Consider the following 23,941-nt stretch of genomic DNA (forward strand, 5'->3'; position numbering starts at 1 on the left):
AGGTTTTAAATTATATCCCATCTCTAATTAAAGAATAGCACTGGATGCTTTTACAAGCCATATTGATTTTCTCAATTCATAGGTCTTCTCTGGCTTGTGAACCTCAGCCTTTCACATATCACCCTTTAGAGTGGATGACTCATGGTTTAATATTTGACAAACATGGATTGAAATGCCTTAAGATTCAACATCATCAGTTCAGTTCAGTCGCTCAGTCGTGTCCGACTCTCTGCGACCCCATGAATTGCAGCACGCCAGGCCTCTCTGTCCATCACCAACTCCCGGAGTTTACCCAAACCCATGTTCATCGAGTCGGTGATGCCATCCAACCATCTCATCCTCTGTCGTCCCCTTCTCCTCCCGCCCCCAATCCTACCCAGCATTAGGGTCTTTTCCAATGAGTCAACCCTTCGCATGAGGTGGCCAAAGTATTGGAGCTTCAGCTTCAACATCAGACCTTCCAATGAACACCCAGGATTGATCTCTTTTAGGATGGATTGATTGGATCTCCTTGCAGTCCAAGAAACTCGCAAGAGTCTTCTCCAACACCACAGTTCAAAAGCATCAATTCTGCGGTGCTCAGCTTTCTTCACCGTCCAACTCTCACATCCATACATGACCACTGGAAAAACCATAGTCTTGACTAGACGGACTTTTGTTGGCAAAGTAATGTCTCTGCTTTTAAACATGCTATCAGGGTTGGCCATAACCTTCCTTCCAAGTAGTAAGCGTCTTTTAATTTCATGGCTGCAGTCACCATCAGCAGTGATTCTGGAGCCCAAAAAAGTAAAGTCTGACACTGTTTCCCCTGTTTCCCCATCTATTTCCCATGGAGTGATGGGACCAGATGCTGTGGTCTTAGTTTTCTGAACGTTGAGCTTTAAGCCAACTTTTTCACTCTCCTCCTTCACCTTCATCAAGAGGCTCTTTAGTTCTTCTTCACTTTCTGCCATAAGGGTGGTGTCATCTGCATATCTGAGGTTATTGATATTTCTCCTGGCAATCTTGATTTCAGCTTGTGTTTCTTCCAGCCCAGCGTTTCTCATGATGTACTCTGCATATAAGTTAAATAAGCAGGGTGACAATATACAGCCTTGATGTACTCCTTTTCCTATTTGGAACCAGTCTGTTGTTCCATGTCCAGTTCTAACTGTTGCTTCCTGACCTGCATACAGGTTTCTCAAGAGACAGGTCAGATGATCTGGTATTCCCATATCTTGAAGAATTTTCCACAGTTTATTGTGATCCACACAGTCAAAGGCTTTGGCATAGTCAATAAAGCAGAAATAGATGTTTTTCTGGAACTCTCTTGCTTTTTCGATGATCCAGCGGATATTGGCAATTTGATCTCTGGTTCCTCTGCCTTTTCTAAAACCAGCTTGAACATCTGGAAGTTTACGGTTCACATATTGCTGAAGCCTGGCTTGGAGAATTTTGAGCATTACTTTACTAGCATGTGAGATGAGTGCAGTTGTGCAGTAGTTTGACCATTCTTTGGCATTGCCTTTCTTTGGGATTGGAACGAAGACTGACCTTTTCCAGTCCTGTGGCCACTGCTGAGTTTTCCAAATTTGCTGGCATATCGAGTGCAGCACTTTCACAGCATCACCTTTGAGGATTTGAAATAGCTCAACTGGAATTCCATCACCTCCACTAGCTTTGTTCGTAGTGATGCTTTCTAAGGCCCACTTGACTTCACATTCCAGGATGTCTGGCTCTAGGTGAGTGATCACACCATCGTGATTATCTGTGTCGTGAAGATCTTTTTTGTACAGTTCTTCTGTGTATTCTTGCCACCTCTTCTTAATATCTTCTGCTTCTGTTAGGTCCATACCATTTCTGTCCTTTATCAAGCCTATCTTTGCGTGAAATGTTCCCTTGGTATCTCTAATTTTCTTGAAGAGGTCTCTAGTCTTTCCCAATCTGTTGTTTTCCTCTATTTGTTTGCACTGATCGCTGAGGAAGACTTTCTTATCTCTCCTTGCTATTCTTTGGAACTCTGCATTCAGATGAGAATATCTTTCCTTTTCTCCTTTGCTTTTCGCTTCTCTTCTCTTCCCAGCTATCTGTAAGGCGTCCTCAGACAGCCATTTTGCTTTTTTGCATTTCTTTTCCATGGGGATTTTCTTGATCCCTGTCTCCTGTACAATGTCACGAACCTCTGTCCATAGTTCATCAGGCATTCTGTCTATCAGGTCTAGTCCCTTAAATCTATTTGTCACTTCCACTGTATACTCATAAGGGATTTGATATAGGTCATACCTGAATGGTCTAGTGGTTTTCCCTACTTTCTTCAATTTAAGTCTGAATTTGGCAATAAGCAGTTCATGATCTGAGCCACAGTCTGCTCCCGGTCTTGTTTTTGCTGACTGTATAGAGCTTCTCCATCTTTGGCTGCAAAGAATATAATCAATCTGATTTCGGCGTTGACCATCTGGTGATGTCCACGTGTAGAGTCTTCTCTTGTGTTGTTGGAACAGGGTGTTTGCTATTACCAGTGCGTTCTCGTGGCAAAACTCTATTAGCCTTTGCCCTGCTTCATTCTGTACTCCAAGGCCAAACCTGCCTGTTACGCCAGGTGTTTCTTGACTTCCTACTTTTGCATTCCAGTCCCCTATAATGAAAAGGACATCTTTTTTGGGTGTTAGTTCTAGAAGGTCTTGTAGGTCTTCATAGAATCGTTCAACTTCAGCTTCTTCGGCGTTACTGGTCGGGGCATAGACTTGGATTACCGTGATATTGAATGGTTTGCCTTGAAAGCGAACAGAGATCATTCTGTCGTTTTTGAGATTGCATCCAAGTACTGCATTTCGGACTCTTTTGTTGACCATGATGGCTACTCCATTTCTTCTAAGGGATTCTTGCCCACAGTGGTAGATATAATGGTCATCTGAGTTAAATTCACCCATTCCAGTCCATCTTAGTTCGCTGATTCCTAGAATGTCGACGTTCACTCTTGCCATCTCCTGTTTGACCACTTCCAGTTTGCCTTGATTCATGGACCTAACATTCCAGGTTCCTATGCAATATTGCTCTTTACAGCATCGGACTTTGCGTCTATCACCAGTCACATCCACAGTTGGGTATTGTTTTTGCTTTGGCTCCATCCCATCATTCTTGTGGCTCCATCATCATTCTTTCAACATCATAGGTGTTGATTAAATACATGTAGTAATTCTACACCTGGAATTCCATGGTTGAAGAACCAAGTGTGACATTAGCTTTTATATTCATTGTTGTCAGTAATTAAAAAAAGCCAATCAAGAGTGGTTCAGTCTTACTTGAAGCTTCTGGCTCAAAGAAAACTGATCCATTTATTTCTATATGTGACTTGAGGAAGAGGTTGAAACTGAAAGTAGCCATGAGGTCCCTAAGGTCTCAAGTTGCTTTGATTTCACTTTTTCAAAAAGCAGTGTGTTTCAAACAGAGATTCACAATGGCAAGTGGTTGTTAAGGCATTTGTTTTTTCTGTTGTAACCTAAGCTTGTCCAGTATAAGGCATTTGGAGGCTGAGGGAGGGGAGAATTAGGAAATAGTCAGGGAGCTAGTGTCGTGGGGGACACCACCTGTGGTAGTGGGCAGCTGTTTCATCACATGTGGTCCCAGTGAATTTTGATTCAGCCACAGTTTGACAAATAGATCATTTTGTGGTTTGGATACCAATGGTGTCAAAACAGCTATTTAAAGAATCATTGAACTTGTTTTTGTTTTGTTTGTCTGTTTTTTTTCTGAGCAGACTACGAAATCAGATCTGATATTATTTTTTATTTTCAATAAATGAGTCCATAGACATTAACCCCCAAGTTGAATGACATTTAGATGCTGAAATGTGTGTCATAGTCTATGGCATCCTTGGCTTTGTGGACTGACAGTGACCTCAAATTCCAGACAATAGAATGCTTTTCAGCTGGTAAAAAAGGGTGTGCTAAGTCACTTCAGTTGTGTCTGACTCTTTGTGACCCTATGGACTGTAGCCCTCCAGGTTCCTCTTACCATGGGATCCTCCTGGCAACAACACTGGAGTGGACTGCCATGCCCTCCTCCAGGGGATCTTCCCGACCTAACGATCGAACCTGCATCTGTTACATCTCCTGCATTGGCAGATGGGTTCTTTACCACTAGCACCAACTGGAAAGCCCCCCCAAAAGATGAAGCACATCTATATGTTTTAATAAGGAGGTCCAAAATACATTTATTTTCAGAAATTCATGTTACTGGAATGATACATATAATGATTAAGATTATTCAGTTTTTGTATTAAAAAGCCCTGTGCATATATATGATAGGAAGATGTATATAGATTTAAAAATAGTATATATGTTAGTATAAGAAAAGGAAAAATCTGGAAAGATAAAACTATTAATGAAATATTCACAAAGTATATTCTGAGGAGTAGTTTTTTGATGGGAAAGAATGGATATTCATCTTTTACTTTGTTTATTCCTCTACACTAGTAATTTTTAAAGTTAACATTTATTGAGCATTTACTTTGTGCCCGGAACTGTGCTAAGTATTCCAAACACTCAGCCTTGTCCTCCTCAATCCTCATAGCCCTGCAGGGGCTGAGTTATGTGTCTGTGTATATTGGAGGTGGCAAGTTGCCAGGAAAAGGATATCAGGGTACTTCCTTGAACTATGTTTGCATACTTGCCATTGCTACTCTGATTGCATGTTTATTTAGGAAGCTCGATGTGGGCTGGGGTGGGGGAATACTACCAAGTAACCTCTTGCTGCTAATACTGCTTATAGCAATCCAAAGTAGTGATTGCTATTATTATTCCCAATTTAGAGATGAGGCTAAATGAGGTTAAATCATTTGCACAAGATGTCACAGCTAGTAAAGAGCTCAGCCAAGATTTGAACCCAACCTGTTAAAAAGCATGGTTCAGGCTCTTGATTTCAATCTGTTACAAGACAATGTTACTTCTCATAATTTAAAAAAATATTTCAAAAACTCAAATGGCCAATCTACAAAAATGTGATTTGAATACAGTCTAGAGATACAGAGATCAAAAAAAAAAATTGGGGATATGTTATCACTAGTAAAGGTGGACATCAAATTAAAACAAATATTTAATGCATTATCACTGCTACTTATAGTAAGCCAGACCTGACCTTTTATGTGTAAGCTTTCACCTAAGTTAGTTTATGTGACTATCTATTTTTGCCTCCCCCTGACCTCTTTTAAACAGGAGAGATTTACAGATACTGTTTGAGCATCATGGAGCTTCCAGGTTCTACCTTAACGGCAACTTATGCCCACCCTAGACCAACACCAACCAACTTCCTACCAGCCGTCAGTACCATGGCTTCAAGCTACAAGGATCGCTTCCCCCACTACAATTTGACCCATAGCCTGAGCCTGCCGTGGAGGCCAAGCACATACTACAAAGCAGCCTCCAACTGGCCAGCCTTGGACCCGTACTGCAGCAGATCTCAGAGGGTGTCCGAGAGCACCATGCTACCCTTTATCTCCAACAGAACCACCCTCTTCACCAGGTATACACCTGACGATTGGTACAGGTCCAACCTAACCAACTTTCAAGAGTCCAACACTTCCCGACACAATTCAGAGAGACTAAGAGTGGATACATCTCGCTTGATTCAAGACAAATACCAACAAACAAGAAAAACCCAGGCAGACTCCACCCAAAATTTGGGAGAACGAGTCAACGACATAGGGTTTTGGAAATCTGAAATCATTCATGAGTTGGATGCAATGATTGGAGAGACAAATGAACTAACTGACATTAAGAAAAGATTGGAGAGGGCTTTGATGGAGACAGAAGCTCCTCTTCAGGTAAATATACAACTTTATTAAAAGGATTATAACCCATCATTGAATTGTCAAGAACATTTATCTATTGCAGTATATTTCACTTCACCCGTAGGAGCCAAGCTCCTATCAATAAATCTGTAACAAGTTTCGTTGATGATAAAACCACTGCTATTTTTCACACATTTTTCAGAACAGCCATTAAGTAGAAAGAATTTGGGAATTCTCTGGTGGTCCAGTGGTTAGGACTCTATGTTTTCACTGCTGAGGTCACTGGTAAAATCCATGGTTGGAGAACAAAGATCTCCTCCTGCAAGCCCAGTGGCACTGCCAAAAAAAAAAGGAGAAAATTCTGCACACATCAGAGGCTGATTAAAGTGACATTCTTCAGTTCAGTCACTCAGTTTTGTCTGATTCTTTGTGACCCCATGGACTGCAGCATGCTAGGCTTCCCTGTCCATCACCAATTCCTGGAGTTTACTCAAACGCATGTCTATTGAGTCAGTGATGCCATCCAACCATCTCACCCTCTGTCATGCTCTTCTCCTCCTGCCTTCAATCTTTCCCAGCATCAGGGTCTTTTCCAATGAGTCAGTTCTTCGCAACAGGTGGCCAAAGTACAGGAGTTTCAGATTCAGCATCAGTCCTTCCAATGAATATTCAGGACTGATCTCCTTTAGGATTGACTAGCTTGATCTTCTTGCTGTCCAAGGGACTCTCAAGAGTCTTCTCCAACAGCACAGTTCCAAAACATCATTTCTTTGGCTCTCAGCTTTCTTTATAGTCCAACTCTCATGTCCATACATCATTGTATCTCACACCCATCCATATATACATGTAGTCTAGCTCTCCCACCATACATGGTGGAGAGTTCTGACAGAATGTGGTCCACTGGAGAAGGGAATGGCAAACCACTTCAGTATTCTCGCCACGAGAACCCCATGAACAGTATGAAAAAGCGACATTCTTAGGACACCCAATATTTTATGGTGAAAATGCCATTTTCCCATCTCTTAAATAGGCTGCTTGGTCATTGCTGTCCCTGGTCTAACATAAACATTGTTTGAAAGGAAAAAGATAAGCTGTCCTTTTAGTCTATGTCATGAAATGCCTTCCATGTGCATGTGGTGATTCCACTTTGGGGCACAGTGAAATGATCAAATGAGACCTTCTTAGGAGATGGAATGAGTTTGATTAAATAGAGAAATGGGATGGCGGTTGAGCCAGTTGTGGTCTTGGGGGCAGCCTTTCATCAGGTTGCTGGCCTCTGATTAAGCTTCTGAGTGGAGATCCAATTACCACTAACCCTCTGTGTGCATGTTGCTTCCCGCTTCCCCTGACCCCATTCTATCCACTACCATTGAAAGAAAACATTCTGTCTTTGAAGATGTGCAAATGACAAATTATTTGAGAAGTTGTATGTATGTGGATACTCCAACACTTTGGCCACCTCATGTGAAAAGTTGACTCATTGGAAAAGACCCTAATTCTGGGAAGGATTGGGGGCAGGAGGAGAAGGGGATGACAGAGGATGAGATGGTTGGATGGCATCACCGACTCGATGGACATGGGTTTGGGTAAACTCCGGGAGCTGGTGATGGACAGGGAGGCCTGGTGTGCTGCAGTTCATGGGGTCACAAAGAGTCGGACACGACTGAGCGACTGAACTGAACTGAACTGATGTATGTGGATGGGCAAAGCTAACACCATTTTACTCCATGTTTGTATAACTCATTTTCCAAGTGATAAGCATTTCCAGTAGGTTATTTTACAGCATCTGTAGTAGAGGAGATTGGAGTATTGAGGAGCTGGAAGTCTAGTGGGTTGGGGGGTTTGCTGGAGACCCCTCCCCCACACTGTAACTTCTCATTGTGTCTCCTCCCCACTGAACACAAGTGTACACAAATACACAGAACCACAGAAATCCTGAGAAAAGTCTATAGGATGCTAATGAGATTGTTTTAAATTAACTTACCATAAATTGTTTTTTGGGGATCAGAAGTCCTTCCGTACTTACTCTGAGCTCTGGAACATTTTGAGGATTTCTGGTCTGTTCTACATCCATCCCCACTCCCACTTTAATGATCCTTTAAAATGATACCCACTTACTTTTACTTAATTCCAGAGGAGATTAAATTTTTTCCCTTACCATTCCTTTCAGTGATGACTGATTTCCATAAGATGTGTATAATTTAAATTTCTTTTTTGCAGTTTTTTTTGTCCAGATATCTTGTGTGTTTAAACATTTACAATCAGCACAGTAGCAGAAGACCCTAATTAAAATGAGAATTAGTCACATGAATAGATACATCTCAAAAGAGGATATACCGATGGTCCACTGTATGTAAGAAAAAATATTAAAACTCAATGATAAACATGCATGCTGAAACAAATGCAAGCTAAGGCATGAAGGAAACTTCTTTGGCTCATTCAAATTTGCAAAAATGAAAACTGATAATGTATAGGGTCAGCAAAAATGTAGAAGACAGATACTCTGTATATTGCTAGTAGAAAGAAAGGCAATGCCAAAGAATGCTCAAACTACCGCACAATTGCACTCATCTCACACGCTAGTAAAGTAATGCTCAAAATTCTCCAAGCCAGGCTTCAGCAATACGTGAACCGTGAACTTCCAGATGTTCGAGCTGGTTTTAGAAAAGGCGGAGGAACCAGAGATTGAATTGCCAACATCCTCTGGATCATCGAAAAAGCAAGAGAGTTCCAGAGAAGCATCTACTTCTGGTTTATTGACTATGCCAAAGCCTTTGACTGTGTGGATCACAATAAACTGTGGAAAATTCTTCAAGATATGGGAATACCAGACCACCTGACCTGCCTCTTGAAAAGCCTGTATGAAGGTCAGGAAGCAACAGTTAGAACTGGACATGGAACAACAGACTGGTTCCAAATAGGAAAAGGAGTACGTCAAGGCTGTATATTGTCACCCTGCTTATTTAACTTCTATGCAGAGTACATCATGAGAAACGCTGGGCTGGAAGAAACACAAGCTGAAATCAAGATTGCCGGGAGAAATATCAATAACCTCAGATATGCAGATGACACCACCCTTATGGCAGAAAGTGAAGAAGAACTAAAGAGCCTCTTGATGAAGGTGAAGGAGGAGAGTGAAAAAGTTGGCTTAAAGCTCAACGTTCAGAAAACTAAGACCACAGCATCTGGTCCCATCACTCCATGGGAAATAGATGGGGAAACAGTGGAAACAGTGTCAGACTTTATTTTTGGGGGCTCCAAAATCACTGCTGAAGGTGATTGCAGCCATGAAATTAAAAGATGCTTACTCCTTGGAAGAAAGGTTATGACCAACCTAGATAGCATATTGAAAAGCAGAGACATTACTATGCCAACAAAGGTCTGTCTAGTCAAGGCTATGGTTTTTCCAGTGGTCATGTTTGGATGTGAGAGTTGGATGGTGAAGAAAGCTGAGCGCCAAAGAATTGATGCTTTTGAACTGTGGTGTTGGAGAAGACTCTTGAGAGTGCCTTGGACTGCAAGAAGATCCCACCAGTCCATCCTAAAGGAGATCAGTCCTGGGTGTTCATTGGAAAGACTGATGTTGAAGCTGAAACTCCAATACTTTGGCCACCTCATGGGAAGAGTTGACTCACTGGAAAAGACCCTAATGCTGGGAAGGATTGGTGGCAGGAGGAGAAGGGGACGACAGAGGATGAGATGGCTGGATGGCATCACTGACGCGATGGACATGGGTTTGGGTAGACTCCGGGAATTGGTGATGGACAGGGAGGCCTGGCGTGCTGCGATTCATGGGGTCGCAAAGAGTTGGACACGACTGAGCGACTGAACTTACTTACTCAACTTAAGTAGAAACTTGCTGGAAAGCAATTTTGTAATACACATTAAAATCAGAGTTTCCTTCAACCCATTAATTCATCTTCTAGTAAGTATTCAATTTAATTCAGTTCAGTCGCTCAGTCGTGTTCAACTCTTTGCCACCCCATGAACAGCAGCACGCCAGGCCTCCCTATCCAACACCAATTCCTGGAGTCCACCCAAACCCATGTCCATTGAGTCGGTGATGCCATCCAACCGTCTCATCTTCTGTCGTCCCCTTCTCCTCCTGCCTTCAATCTTTCCCAGCATCAGGGTCTTTTCCAATGGGTCAGCTCTTCACATCAGGTGGCCAAAGTATTGGAGTTTAGCTTCAACATTAGTCCTTCCAATGAACACCCAGGACTGATCTCCTTTAGGATGGACTGGTTGGATCTCCTTGTAGTTCAAGGGACTCTCAAGAGTCTTCTCCAACACCACAGTTCAAAAGCATCAATTCTTCGGCGCTCAGCTTTCTTCACCATCCAACTCTCACATCCATACATGACCACTGGAAAAACCATAGGCTTGACTAGACAGACCTTTGTTGGCAAAGTAATGTCTCTGCTTTTTAGTATGCTGTCTAGGTTGGTCATAGCTTTTCTTCCAAGGAGCAAGTGTCTTTTAATTTCATGGCTACAGTCACCATCAGCAGTGATTTTGGAGCCCCCAAAAATAAAGTCTGACACTGTTTCCACTGTTTCCCCATCTATTTCCCATGAAGTGATGGGACCAGATGCCGTGGTCTTAGTTTTCTGAATGTTGAGCTTTAAGCCAACTTTTTCACTCTCCTCTTTCACTTTCATCAAGAGGCTCTTTAGTTCTTCACTTTCTGCCATAATGGTGGAGTCATCTGTATTTCTGAGGTTACTGATATTTCTCCTGGCAATCTTGATTCCAGCTTGTGATTCCTCCAGCCCAGCGTTTCTCATGATATACTCTGCATATAAGTTAAATAAGCAGGGTGACAATATACAGCCTTGACGTACTCCTTTTCCTATTTGGAACCAGCCTGTTGTTCCATGTCAGTCCTAACTGTTGCCTCCTGACCTGCATACAGGTTCTCAACAGGCAGGTCAGGTGGTCTGGTATTCCCATCTCTTGAAGAATTTTCCACAGTTTATTGTGATCCACACAGTCAAAGGCTTTGTCATAGTCAATAAAGCAGAAATAGATGTTTTTCTGGAACTCTCTTGCTTTTTCAATGATCCAGTAAGTGTACATTGTACTATTAAAAAATTAGAGATTCACTCCAAGATTTTGTTCAATGATATTACATCCTGACTATGGTGTACATACTGTTGTGTTTTATGCTTTAAAAAATTTTAACATTATACAGTCATCCCATGTCATGAAATACTCTTTGAAAAACGGTATTTTAACACATAATGTTCTTTCATACATAGTTTAGTTGTTCTATTGGGGTCATTAACATACTTTGTCTCAAAGACTATTTCAGGTCTACTATTTAATATCAATCCCAAAATGTAAAATTATGAGGGCATTATAACTTCTGTTTTGTTAAAAACAAACACAATGGTGATAAGGGTATGAATAACATTTTCAACTTCTCTTTTTTCCTATTTAATGATTAAGATGTATTATTTTTATAATTAGGAAAGCAATAAATGGTACTTAATAATCACCTGGATTTTTGGCTACACAAATGTTTTGATGTCTTTAAATAATCACTTGTTTATTCCTCTCACTTCTCAGTAGAAAATATTTAGAAATAATATCTTAAAGACTATGATTTGGGTTATTGAACTATTCTCTAGAAGGAATTAATGCCAAATAATTTTCTCAGATGATCTGTGGGAATTAAGTAGGACACCATCTGCTTCATTTTGTCAACTTTCCAAATCAGTAATTTTTCAAACTCTTTACCTTTTCACTGGCAGTAGGGATTCATTTAGTTGTCACAGTGAGTTTCTTGTTTGGTTTCCAACAAAATGGCTTGAAAAGTTGGTATTGGGAGTATTTATTGACTCATCTTAGAAACAGGTTATTAGAAGTGCTAGTCACTGATTTTAGTCAGTTTGTATTAGTGTTTCCCATTATTTCTGTGTCTGTAGGTAGCCCGAGAATGTCTATTTCATCGAGAGAAGAGAATGGGAATTGATCTAGTTCATGATGAAGTGGAAAAAGAGCTGCTGGCGGTAAATATGGAGCAAGTCCTTCAATAAGAAACTTACTGGCAAATGTGCATTTGCCATTTAATGTCTAGAAACAAAAATGATGTTACATAAAGACACTTATAAGTAAGGAGTTGTAGTATCAGATATTTATAGCATTTAGGAGAAACTACATTTAATTTTCTTATTGAAATGTAGTTGATTTACAGTGGGCTTCCTGATAACTAACTCAGTTGGTAAAGAATCCACCTGCAATGCTGGGTTGGGAAGATCAGCTGGAGAAGGGACAGGCTACCCACTCCAGTATTCTTGGGCTTCCCTTGTGGCTCAGCTGGTAAAGAATCTGCCTGCAATGCAGGAGACCTGGGTTCAATCTCTGGTTGGGAAGATGCCCTGGAGGAGCGAAAGGCTACCCACTCCAGTATTTCTGGCGTGGAAAATTCTCCATGGGGTCACAAAGAGTAGGACATGACTGAGCAACTTTCACTTCGTTAGCTTCTGGTGTACAGCAGAGTGATTCATATATGAGTGTGTGTGTGTGTTTGTGTGTGTATAAAATATATACGTGTATATATTCATTTTCATATTCTTTTCTATTATGGTTTTTTACAAGATATTGAATATAGTTCCCTGTGCTATACAGTAGGAGTGTGTTATTTTTTTACAAAGATATATTTTGGGAGGGGTTATAAAAGTAATAGATATTTCCTGAGGGAATTTGAAAAATGCAATAAAGATAAAAATAGATAAAGAAGATAAAAAAATAAAAGATAAAAATCACTCAAAGTTCAGTTAGGAATGACTATTCATTTTAGAATGTTTTGGTCTTTTTCGTAATCACGCTTAGGTAGATGTCACCCAATCTGAAGACACACAAACATATCTTCAAGATTAGAATTATACTATATCTATGAATTTGAACAGTGCATTTTTTGGTGGGATACATGCTCAATGGTGTTTATTCTTAAATGTAGATTTGGAAGGGCAGTGCTACTTTTAAAGACAATGTTTTAGAGCATTTTAGGTTCACAGCCAAATTAAGGGGAAAGTACAGAGATTTCCAAGTGGCCCTTGCCCTCATATAGGCATGGTATTGATAACTGTATGTATTTCAGATTATTTCCTTAGAATACATTTTTGAAAATGTAATTGATTTGTCAAAGGGTACATGCATTTGTAGAGCTTTTGACATGCAGCCAAATTGCCATCCAGAAGCTTGTAGTTATATCTGATGTATGGTGCTGGTCCTCCCATTAGGCTCTCTTCCACCTTCCACCAACTAAAGATGATTTTGTTCTCCATCCTCTGACCTTACCTCCTAGGCTCTCTCTCACAAGGTCTCTGCCATTCCTTAAAGGTTTCAGCTCTTATGTACCTGGTACCCTTCCCTATTTCTGTTTTTTAGCTTGCATACTCTATTAAGCATTCATTCTGCATCCCCAAGTGCCAAACATATGTCCGTGGGACCTCATTTTTTCATTCACATTCATGAAGCCTGAAAGTGAACTGTTCTTGGACCCTGATGCCTTCTGCCTTCCCTTCCTATTGAGGGACCTGTTACTGGTTCTATGACTCTGTCCCAGGAGGATTCTGCTCCGAGACAGTATTGAATAGAACCTTGATGCCAGCATGGAAAAAATGTCTGGCTGGGTTCTCACTGCCAGTAGCAAGACATGCCTTCCCTATCTGGGATTTCCGCCTCTAAATAGGTTGGGGGACTACAGCCCCCTCACAACTGACCAGGTGATGGGTCAACTTCAAGTGATGGAAGAGCAAATACTGAGAATGCATATCTCTTAAGAAAACACTTTCTGCATCCCAAACTCAAGGATGTGTGAGAATTTGAGAGTATCATCATTACAAAACACTGTGTATATGGAAACCCTGGTGGTCCAGTGGTTAAGCCTCTACACTTCCACTGCAGGGGGCATGGGTTTGATTCCTCACTGGGGAACTAAGATTCCACAAAACAAAACCCCCAACACAACAACCAAAACCAAAACAAAGCAAAAACAACCCCACAAAGAAATGGAGTGTCTACTCCTATAGGTGATATTTGTTTGCCATCACCCAGATTCCAGATACAATTGGACTTACAATTTGATTTTTAAAGTTTGATTTTAGTAACCTCTTCTGTCTCTTAAGAGTATGTTAGATGACCCACTTTCCCCAAACTTAAAAAGGCTCAGTTAACATGCATACATAGAATGACACTCTGCTAGAAGCAGGGTCTGGGTTTAACAGTGAGGTCCCAGAAATGACTGTATGTCCACAGTTCAGGGTGTAGCCGAGTCAGCACACAGCCACAAGTGTGGTCAGCATTCAGGGTTCTTGTGACCCGGCCGATGTCCCTCAGCTGAGAATAGGGTGGAGTCCACATTGTGTGTGAGGATCAAGTTCTAAGTCACGCTCTATGACCCATGTCATGTTGTAAGGTCCACGCCTTATTGAGAGCTTTTCATCTGCGAGGCACGTAATTTTCTACCCCGCAGCCTAGAAAGGTATCTACCCCTTAGCTTATAACTTGCCTTCGGTCCCAGCATCTGCAAAGCCACCTTGGAGCTGGGCTATCTGATGCCAAATAGTGTCTTTAACCACTATCCCACCCAAGACCCAGGAGTGTGAGGCGACAAGGCGAGGTTTTGCTTGAGGTGAGGGGAAGCCAAAGGCTGTGAAATCTCTGTTCTATCCCCCAACTCCTCTCCCCATCCCAAGACTATATAGCTCCCAAGAGGAGAACCATAACGAGATGCCTCGCAAAGGTTTCACCTGCTCAAAGAGTAGGATTCATTCGAGATTCTTCAAATGCCTGGATGCGACTCCTTGTTCTGTTTCCATCTTAAGCCACGACATATTCACTCTGATCACTGAGACTCTGATAAATGCAGAGCAGTCACCGTGACCCTTTGATTCATGGGGTTTATTGTTCCTCCGTGACCCTTTGATTCATGGGGTTTATTGTTCCTCCCCAAGTTCAGGATCCAGAGGGAGTGGGCCCACTTGCCAGGCTCCTAGTGTGCTGTTCTTGGGTTTCCTGCCATGATCTCTGTTTGCTTCCCTGGGTGTTGGGCGGTAGCTATTGATCTGATTACATCTGGGCCCTTCTGCCCTCTGTCTGTGTCCACCATCTTCTGTAAATGTTCTTTTCATGGGTGGTTGAGGGGATAAGGTGTTAGACCTGCCTTTGCTTCCATTGGGAGCATTTCCTGGAAGCCCATATATGAGTATGGATTAGTAGGTGTTAGCATTGGGGAACAGGTTCCAAAAGTCTTTGGTTTCAGGCATTCCCTAGCCCCATGAAGCCTTCTACCTCCAACCATGATGTTCACCATATGACATTATTTAAATTCAGATGTAAAAAATACTGCTGAAGGATCTTATAGCAAGTGTCTCATTAAATGTAGTTGTTATCCACTTGAAGTTCCAGGAATTCCCTCTGTGTGCATTGTGTACACATAGCATAAAAGCTCACTGAGATTTTGGGTTTTAAGTGGTGTTTTCTAAGCAGTATTCCATGGATCCTTTGTCAACACCTCTGTGAACCAGCTATACACACATACCAAGCCATAGAGAAAGATGAAGACTGAATAGTACTAAAAATCAAAGACATGCACAACCTACAATGAGAACATGTGAGAAATCCTTGCTGCCTGTAAGAGCAGGGGAACTTGGTCACATGATGTGGGAATTTAGCTTTTCATTTACTCCAATCATTCAGAGTATCGGAGGATCAGGCAGGAGGCTTATCACTGAAATAAGCTCTAGGCATAATATTTTTATGTTCACCAATTAAGCAATGAAAGAATAAGAAGATTATATAGTTGAGTAATAATTAACATTGAAGAGAAGAGGACTTTAAAATCAAACTAATGAAAGCAGAAACCCCAAGGGGGAACTTTTAATAGTTTAACACCATAGAGATCATAAATATCTGTATCAAAAACACCACACACAAAATACAAAGGCAAGGACCAAACTGGTAAAAAATATTTTATGACACATATGTTGTACTTGTGACATATAATGGGAAAAGATTGAATTCTAAATATAAGAATATTTATAAATAAGAAAAACATAGCAGAAAAGGTATACAAGCACATGAACAGGTGGTTCACAAAAGAAGAAAGTCAGATCATGAACAAATACATAGTCATAATATTAAAATGCAAATCTGTTCAAGAGTGCTTTTATGTGGGGGGCTTGTCATGTTGACCAAGATTGAGAGCAATCACAGTGTCCACTGGGTGTGCGAGGTGAGGAAATTCACCTTCATTTATTGTTAGATTAACAGTTGGGGATAACTTTTCTGAAGGGCAACTTGGCTGCACTTGCCAAAACCTTGAAAAAAGGCATCCCCATTGGTGGCGTCTAAATATTTTTGAGGTTGTTCATCACAGTATTGTTTTATGTCACAGGAGAGTGTTCAGGAGTTCATTGTTCAATAGGACGGTATGATCATTTTTCATTTGAAAAAGTGGCAACAGTGCTTATGTGCATGCCTTAAATGTCTTTTAGGTGCTATTTAAGGTTCTGATATGTGAATATGAAGTTCAAAGGGAAGTAAATATTGAAACAATCTCTGCTACAACATATGTCAACAGTGTATACATTCTAGCAGCATCAAAGTACCACGTGTGTGGCCAAGCAGATGGTGTGGATAGTGCAGCTTTTTATACCAGTATAGGAGCTGGGCTGAGGGCAGAGGCTGGACGAGGGGAGGGCTGGCCTCCCAGGGTGGAGGTTGGACTCTATCTGGAACATAAAACTGGGTCATTTGAAAGTCACATGCATTTCCAGAGAGAACTGCCTTTTAGGCTATCCTTTTCCCTCCCAGATTTGCTTTTCTTGGAAGAGTACTTAGCACAGAAGAAGCCATGCATTCAATTCAACCTTGTGCATCACCAGAATTTGATTTGTTGATCCATTGATTTAGTTAAAGACCAGCAATAAAAGATAAAACTCCTAAAATTTTACCCCTGTCCCAACTTGTTCCATAATATAATTTCCCAATAACCCTGTAAAGGGTGAATTTCAGTCTTCTATTGAGACAGCAATGTCATAGGGGCATATAGGTAAATAAGAGGGTATCAAATTATTTTCTTATTTTATGTCACAATTCTCCCAGTAACAAAGTTTTCCTTCATTGATGTTTTGTTACATTGTTGACTTTGAACGTTATGTTCATAATCAAAACATTAATGTTCCTTTTTTTTTCAATTGAGTAGGAAGTTGATATTATTCTGTGTTGTCAAGAAAGGATGAAGCTGTATTTGGACAAGGCCATTGCCCAACTGGCGTAAGAACTTTAACTTCTCTATACAATTAAAAATCTATCATGAAGCTATACTTCCATGCCTCCCAATCAGATTTCTCTTAGCTTCTTATGTAAGTATTTCTTATACATGGACACACATCCATATGCACATATGTTTTTATTTAGAGGTTAAGACGAATACTTGGGATATTTACTTTACATTTTTATTTTAAGAAATATTTTTTTGCAATGGTTTAGAAAGGATTTTTGTCCTCACTTGAAGTATGACCAAGGTTTCTTTTAACTCAAAAGACTCCATTTTTTGATAAGAGATTGACTTGTACATGTTCAGATCAACAGCTGGAAAAGCGATGAATTGTGACACTTCTATATTTACTCTTGGAGAAGGCACTGGCTACCCACTCGAGTATTCTTGCCCAGAGAATTCCATGGATGGAGAAGCCTGGCAGGCTACGGTCCATGGGGTGGCACAGAGTCAGACACGACTGAGAGCTACTTTCACTTTCACTTTTATATTTACTCTCTGCTCCTCCTTAAAAACTCAGCCTTCTCTGGTTTCCTGGCAACCCTCGTACATGGTCCTTGGTGCTGTGATGACATCATTGCATTCACTACATCCACGGCATTACAATCATTCACCCATCCTCCTCTAACCAAATACAAATTCTTCTTCTCTTGGCAATAGTAGATAGTTCAGTTCAGTTCAGTTGCTCAGTCGTGTCCAACTCTTTGCAGCTGCATGGACTGTAGCCCATCAGGCTCCTCTGTCTGACTCCATAGTAGATAGTAGGTACTTAATATTTATCGTGGAAGTTGAGGGCAAAGAATAATAGTCAAAGGAGGATTTGAAGCCATGATAACAACTGTCAGCATAGAAAAAGTACTGGCTGAAAAAACTAGAAAGATAAACATGCATTTGGTGATGGCCGTGGGAAGAAGTAGTGTGGAATATGTCACACAAAGGGAATGATCATTCTGCCTGTATTGATGTTGTCAGCAGTAATATGTGATGTAGCCAAAGGAACAAGTGCTCTGAAAGTGGTGGTGGTTCTCAGTCTCCTGACCTTCAGGATGGATGCTGTGAAGGTCAGTCAGGTTCAGATGGCTAAGGTGTTTCTCAAGCTGTGATTGAAAGGGCTCTTTAATTCAGAAATAGCTAAGGACTGGTTGTGGATGGCTGACTGCCCATGGCTTGGTTAAGTAAGTGGACAGTTTACTTAAGCTATAAATGCAGGACACAGCAGCTGTGATGTTAATTTCTGGTTTCTGCTCCTTGGAAATTGCAGAATCAGTTGAGTGTGATTCCAATGATTGTTCTGTTTTCTTCTGGTCCAGTTCCTAATCTTCATTTTTTTTTTTTTCATAATCTGAAATCTGCCACGCATCTTCCATATCCTCTGCTCTTTAATGCACAGTGGGCAAAATGCCCACCTAATTTCCTGGGATGGTTTCTCCATCCAGGAGATGGGGGCTGGGATCCCTAACATGGTTACTGGACTTGGTCCAGTAGAGGCAATGGGAGAGGGGTTTCAACTCTACTTGTCTTGGGAGGAATGATGAAGGAAGAAACAATGAGACCAGCGAGGATCTCAGCTGAGGATGGAGTCTCATTAGAAACCAACATGGCAACATAGATCTCTCTCATCTTGGGCGCTAAGGTGGTGGATGGAGAGAAGACCTTCCTAAGGAGGTTCTGAAGTCAGGTCAGAGGAGGTCAAGGGTGTCAGCCCAAGAGAGGAAGCCTGAGGAGCATCTTGGTCCCAGAACACAGATGAGGAAGGTCTTCGAGTCCCAGAATTCAACCCAGTAGCCTGAGGCGAGAGACTGGACTTGGGAAGCAGCAGGAAGGCAGCTCCGTCTTCTCTCATCCTGTGTACACGGATGCGCTGACTTAGAACTCACAAAACGCAGACAACCTGCATGCTGCTACCCTCGTTTCTACTTTACAAACCACAAAATTAAGAGCTCTGACAGGTCCGGTGAAGTACCCAGAGGCACAGGCCAAGTTAGAAATCAGCTGGTTCAGTCCCACGCAGGTTTTCCTGGGTGGCTTCTCTGTGCTGAGGCCAGAATTCAGAAATGACTAGGATTATCCAGTCCTTTGCTTCTTTCAGGTGCTCTCTGTATGTGCTTTATGCGATTGCCTCCTCAATTTTTACTCTAGCCCAGAACTTTCTCCCCAGTTCCAACAACCCACTTCGTATCTCCACTTGGATGTTTAACAGACACTCAGACATTAAGCAAGACCTTCTGTGTTCTTCTCCCCCACCCACCCTCAATTTCGCCTACCTCCACCGATGGCTTCCTGCTATTCCAGTGACTCAACATCAGGTTTTATTTTTTTCTCACTGATGTCTGATCTCCTAGGAGATTCCCCTGGTTTTATCATTAAAGCATCTCCAGAATCTAAGCCTTTCTCCCCTCCTTCACTGCTGCCCTGTTGGTCTAAGCCACTGTGTCTCACCTGGGTAACTGCATGTGTCTGCTAATGGGACCTCTCTGTCCCCTGAAGTCTGTTGTCAACCCCACATCACAATGATCCTTTAAGAATGTAAGTCAGTGGTCTCTCATTCCACCTAAGAGAAAAACCTGGCTCCCTCCAATGGCCAGTAAGGCTTTGTCTGGTCTGGTTCTCCCTCTGCAAGTCTTGGGTCAAGCACCACCTCCTCTAGGAGTCCTACCCTGACTATCCTGTTTAAAATCATCACTCACATTCCTGGCCCCCTTTTCCTGCTTTGTTTTCTGAATTGTTCTGCTGATAAGCCACAGGATTTGCCTATTCCTTATAGGGACTGCCTGTTGCCTTGCAGTAGGATGTATGCTCCTCTAGGGAGGAGACCTTTGCTTTGTCCATTTTGCTTCCTGGGTGCTGAGTAGGCACTCTGTGATTATAGCATCTCAGAGCTCACCAAGGGCTGCTCCTTCCCAGGAGGGTGGCCGCTGGAGCACAAGCTTGGGTACCGCAATTCCTGATCTCTTTCTGCACACTGGCTCCTGCCAGGGAGGTTCATTTTGACTCTTGGTTTCTATCTCCTGGCAAACCTCTCAGGCCTGGGGTGACCACAAACTGAGGTCATTTACAGATGGAAGGAGGCTGACTCTGAATTCCTGATAACTTCACAGGGGATTGCTCTCCAGGAATGGAGGGGAAAGAGGTTAGCATGTGGAAGAGGAAAAGGAAGAAGGAAAGGGAAGCACAGATGTGGACAGATTGCTCCAAACCAGCGTCCTGTCTGGGGGCGGTTTGTGTGTTAGGAAAATGGGGCCAGCCTGAGGGGCTGCAGATACCCAGTTCTGTGTGTCCACACATCTCTGCCCATAGCAGGACAGTCTGGACAGAGTTCCCATCACTCATATGTATGGACAGCTTCAGGGGAAGCTCCTTTTTTTTTTTAATTAGAGGATAATTGCTTTACAATGTTGTATTGGTTTCTGCCATACAGTAATGTGAATCAGCCATAGGAATACATATGTCCCCTCCCTCTTAAACCTCCCTCCCATCTCCCACCCATTCCCACCCCTCTAGGTTGTCACAGAGCTCCCTGTACTATACAGCAGCTTCCCACTAGCTATCTATTTTACATATGGTAATGAATGTTTCAGTGCTACTCTCTCAATTTGTCCCACCCTCTCTCCTTCTCTTGCTGTGTCCACAAGTCTGTTCTGCACATCTCTGTCTCTATTCCTGCCCTGCAAATATGTTCATCAGTACCACTTTTTTCTAGATTACATATATATGCCTTAATATACATTATTTGTTTTTCTCTCTCTGACTTACTTCACTCTGTTTAACGGACTTTGGGTTCATCCACCTCAGTTCAGCTGACTCAAATTCATTCCTTTTCATGGCTAAGTAACATTCCATCACATACATGTACCACAACTTTATCCATTCATCTGTCGATGGACGTCTAGGTTGCAGGAGAAGCTCCTTTTAATGGAGAAGCTGGACATGATGTGAAGGAGCAGACTTTCATGGGAGGTCATGGGAGAGAGTGGGTATGGGGATGGGGATAGGGTGGGGGTAGGGGTGGTTCCCCACCCAGAAGGGCAGTCACACTTCCCTGTGTGACATTGTTTCCTAAGCCTGAAGCTCTGTCTCTTTCTGCCTTTTAGAGCCAACAGAGCTGCCCAGCACGAACTGGAGAAGGACCTGAGTGACAAGCAGTCGGCTTACAGGATCGACGATAAATGCCACCATCTGCGAAACACGTCGGACGGCGTCAGCTACTTCCGTGGAGTGGAGAGGGTGGATGCTACGTAAGTAGACACAGGTTGCCTGTGATTTCCATGCCACTGAATTCATTCTCTCTGCTTTCCAAAGGATGCAGCATACAGGTAAGTTGGAAGTCATGGGAGAATGCAGAAAGGTAAGACTCACCTTCTATGGACAGGTCCTCAGTAAGCTCACGTGTTCTGTGGCCAGTTGCATCCTGCGATCTTTTGTAAAAGAATTATTTGTTGTTTATAATCTTAACTATGAAAATAGCACGTGCTTGAGGCAGAAAACCTAGAAAACATAATTAAGCATAAAGAAAATAAAATGTTACCAGTGTTTTAGATGCCCTGAATGGGGGGGTGGGGGTGATAGGAGTACAAGCTGAAAAACAGCTGAATGTTGAATAATTTATTTCCACTCTTTGTTAGACTTGCCCTGTCCACAGTTTCTTTGCCAGGCCCCTGGATACGATCTGGGATGGATGGTCTTTTCTCTATGAGAGGACCTGTCTCTCTGCGTCTTGATAACCCTGTGTTACCTTTCTTTGTGTGTGTGCTCAGTCACTCAGTTCTGTCTGACTCTTGCGACCCCATGGACTGTAGCCTGCCAGGCTCCTCTGTCCATGGAATTCTCCAGGCAAGAATACTGGAGTGGGTTGCCATGCCCTCCTTCAGGGGATCTTCCTGATCCAGGGATTGAACCTGGGTCTCCTGCATTGCAGGCAGATTCTTTACTGTCTGAGCCACCAGGAAGAGATCTTAAAAATTCTCATCCTAAGAAAAAGATTTGCAACTGTGTGTGATGCTGGATGTTAGACTTACTGTGGTGGGCATTTTGCAATATATCCATAAATCAAATCAATATGTTGCACATTGGAAACTGATGTAATGTTACATGTCAATTAGAAGTAGAATTTCTGGATTATGACATTTGAGAGACTCAGTTCACGTTGCTCTCCACCAGGCCTGTAGCAATTCAACATTCCTACCTGCAGGATAGGGCTTCCCTGGTGGCTTAGATGGTAAAGAATGCCTGCCAGTGCAGGAGATGCAGGATCAACCCCTGAGTCAGGCAGATCCCCTGGAGGAGGAAATGGAAAACCCACTCCAGTATTCTTGCCTGGGAAATCCCAAGGACAGAGGATCCTGGTGGGCTACAGTCCATGGGGTCGCAAAGAGTCTGACTCAACTGAGCGACTAACACACACACCTGCAGGATATGAGCGAATCTGTCTCTAAACACGCTCACTGGAAAATAATCGTTCTCTTAGCTCTTTGCTGTTCTGACAAAGGGTTATTAGTAAGCTATTTTCAACAGTACTTCTTTGATTAGTCCTGAGGTTGAATAGTTTTTTGTAATGCTTTTGAGGCTGGTGAGACACCTTTCTAATGAATGGACATACTCACACCCTTCAGCAATCCTTTCTCCCCCTACATTGGTAGTGAACTTAATATGTGTTGTGGCTTTCCAGAGTAAGCAGTGAAATAAGGAGCAATTAAGACAGGTTTAAAAGACGCTTTGCTCTGATGTTTACACTTCATGCAATAAAACCAGAATCAAGCGATTTGTTTTTTTTTTTTTCCTTTCGCCGGATGGACAGTTGCCTGCAGACCGTCTAGGCTGATTCATCATTGTTTCCGTTGTCTGGATGTATTTCCTTTCTCTTCAGGGTCTCAGTGCCCGAGTCCTGGGCCAAATTCACTGACGACAACATTCTTCGCTCCCAGAGTGAGCGAGCCGCCTCTGCGAAACTGAGAGATGACATCCAAAACCTCCTGGTGGTGACGGCCAACGAGATGTGGAATCAGTTCAACAAGGTGAACTTGGCTTTCACCAATCGCATCGCTGAGACCGCGGATGCTAAAAATAAGATTCAGACTCACCTGGCAAAGGTAAGCCCGGCACTGTGGTGTGGATCCCGCAGCTAACCTGGAGAGATAGGGCAGGGGCCCTGGGACCTCAGATCTCCACCATAAGGCACACGACTTCCTGTCCATACAGACTAAAGAAAATGAGAACCAGTAGGAAGTGCACCATTTATGTTAGCCAGGTAGCCAGGTGTCAGCATGAAATTGGAATCCACTGGTTTGGGGAACACAAAGAAGGCACTATATCGTGAAAGGCTCCTAGTATTTAACAGTTACAAAAATATTATTATTAAAGTTTAATGAATCACTGTATGTAACTAGCAAGTGAATTTATTATTAGAACATATGGTAGGGATGTTTTCTGTTGAATTATTTCAGCCCCCGTTTTTTCGTTTTTTTATATTCCCCCTGGAATATAAAACGAAACACAGGAAACTATTAGGTGGTTCAAGATGTTTCTGATATTGAACTTTTTAAAGTGCTTTTGTTTTATAAGGACAATAAAATGAAGGATTTAGGCAGAATTCGTGGGTTTCAAGATAAATAAGGAGCTTTGTATTACTTAGTATCGGGCTTGGAGCTCTTATTATTTTTGTGGATTATGCTGGATATAGTTTTCTGTTTCTCTTTTTAAGAACCTTACACTGTTGGCCGTGTTTCTCTAAGGAAGTACTATTTGATTGAGGGCGCCATTCTTCCCAGGCTGCAAGAATTTACCTTCCCTTCTCACGATGAATTCTTTGGGCCACAGATATTTGGGCCAGACAGCTTCTACTTCGGTGAAGGGCAGAGAGATAGATGAAAGGTAGTTTTTGTTCCAGG

The 23,941-nt window shown here is 42.1% G+C and overlaps 1 protein-coding gene across 1 annotated transcript in view; it reads left to right on the forward strand.

The window, feature by feature from the left end:
- Positions 1-23,941, forward strand: part of TEKT3 (tektin 3) — a 38,378-nt gene that overhangs the window by 5,992 nt on the left and 8,445 nt on the right. Inside the window, exons 2-6 of the mRNA XM_081583924.1 lie at positions 5,193-5,800; positions 11,698-11,781; positions 16,983-17,053; positions 21,149-21,292; positions 22,921-23,143. Of these exons, the coding sequence (XP_081440050.1) occupies positions 5,222-5,800; positions 11,698-11,781; positions 16,983-17,053; positions 21,149-21,292; positions 22,921-23,143 (1,101 nt within the window). The 5' untranslated portion in view covers positions 5,193-5,221. The remainder of the gene's footprint in view (positions 1-5,192; positions 5,801-11,697; positions 11,782-16,982; positions 17,054-21,148; positions 21,293-22,920; positions 23,144-23,941) is intronic.

Source organism: Giraffa tippelskirchi, chromosome 3, assembly GCF_054371585.1.
Source record: "Giraffa tippelskirchi isolate mGirTip1 chromosome 3, T2T-mGirTip1v1.2.pri, whole genome shotgun sequence".
In the NCBI taxonomy this organism is placed as follows: Eukaryota; Metazoa; Chordata; class Mammalia; order Artiodactyla; family Giraffidae; genus Giraffa; species Giraffa tippelskirchi.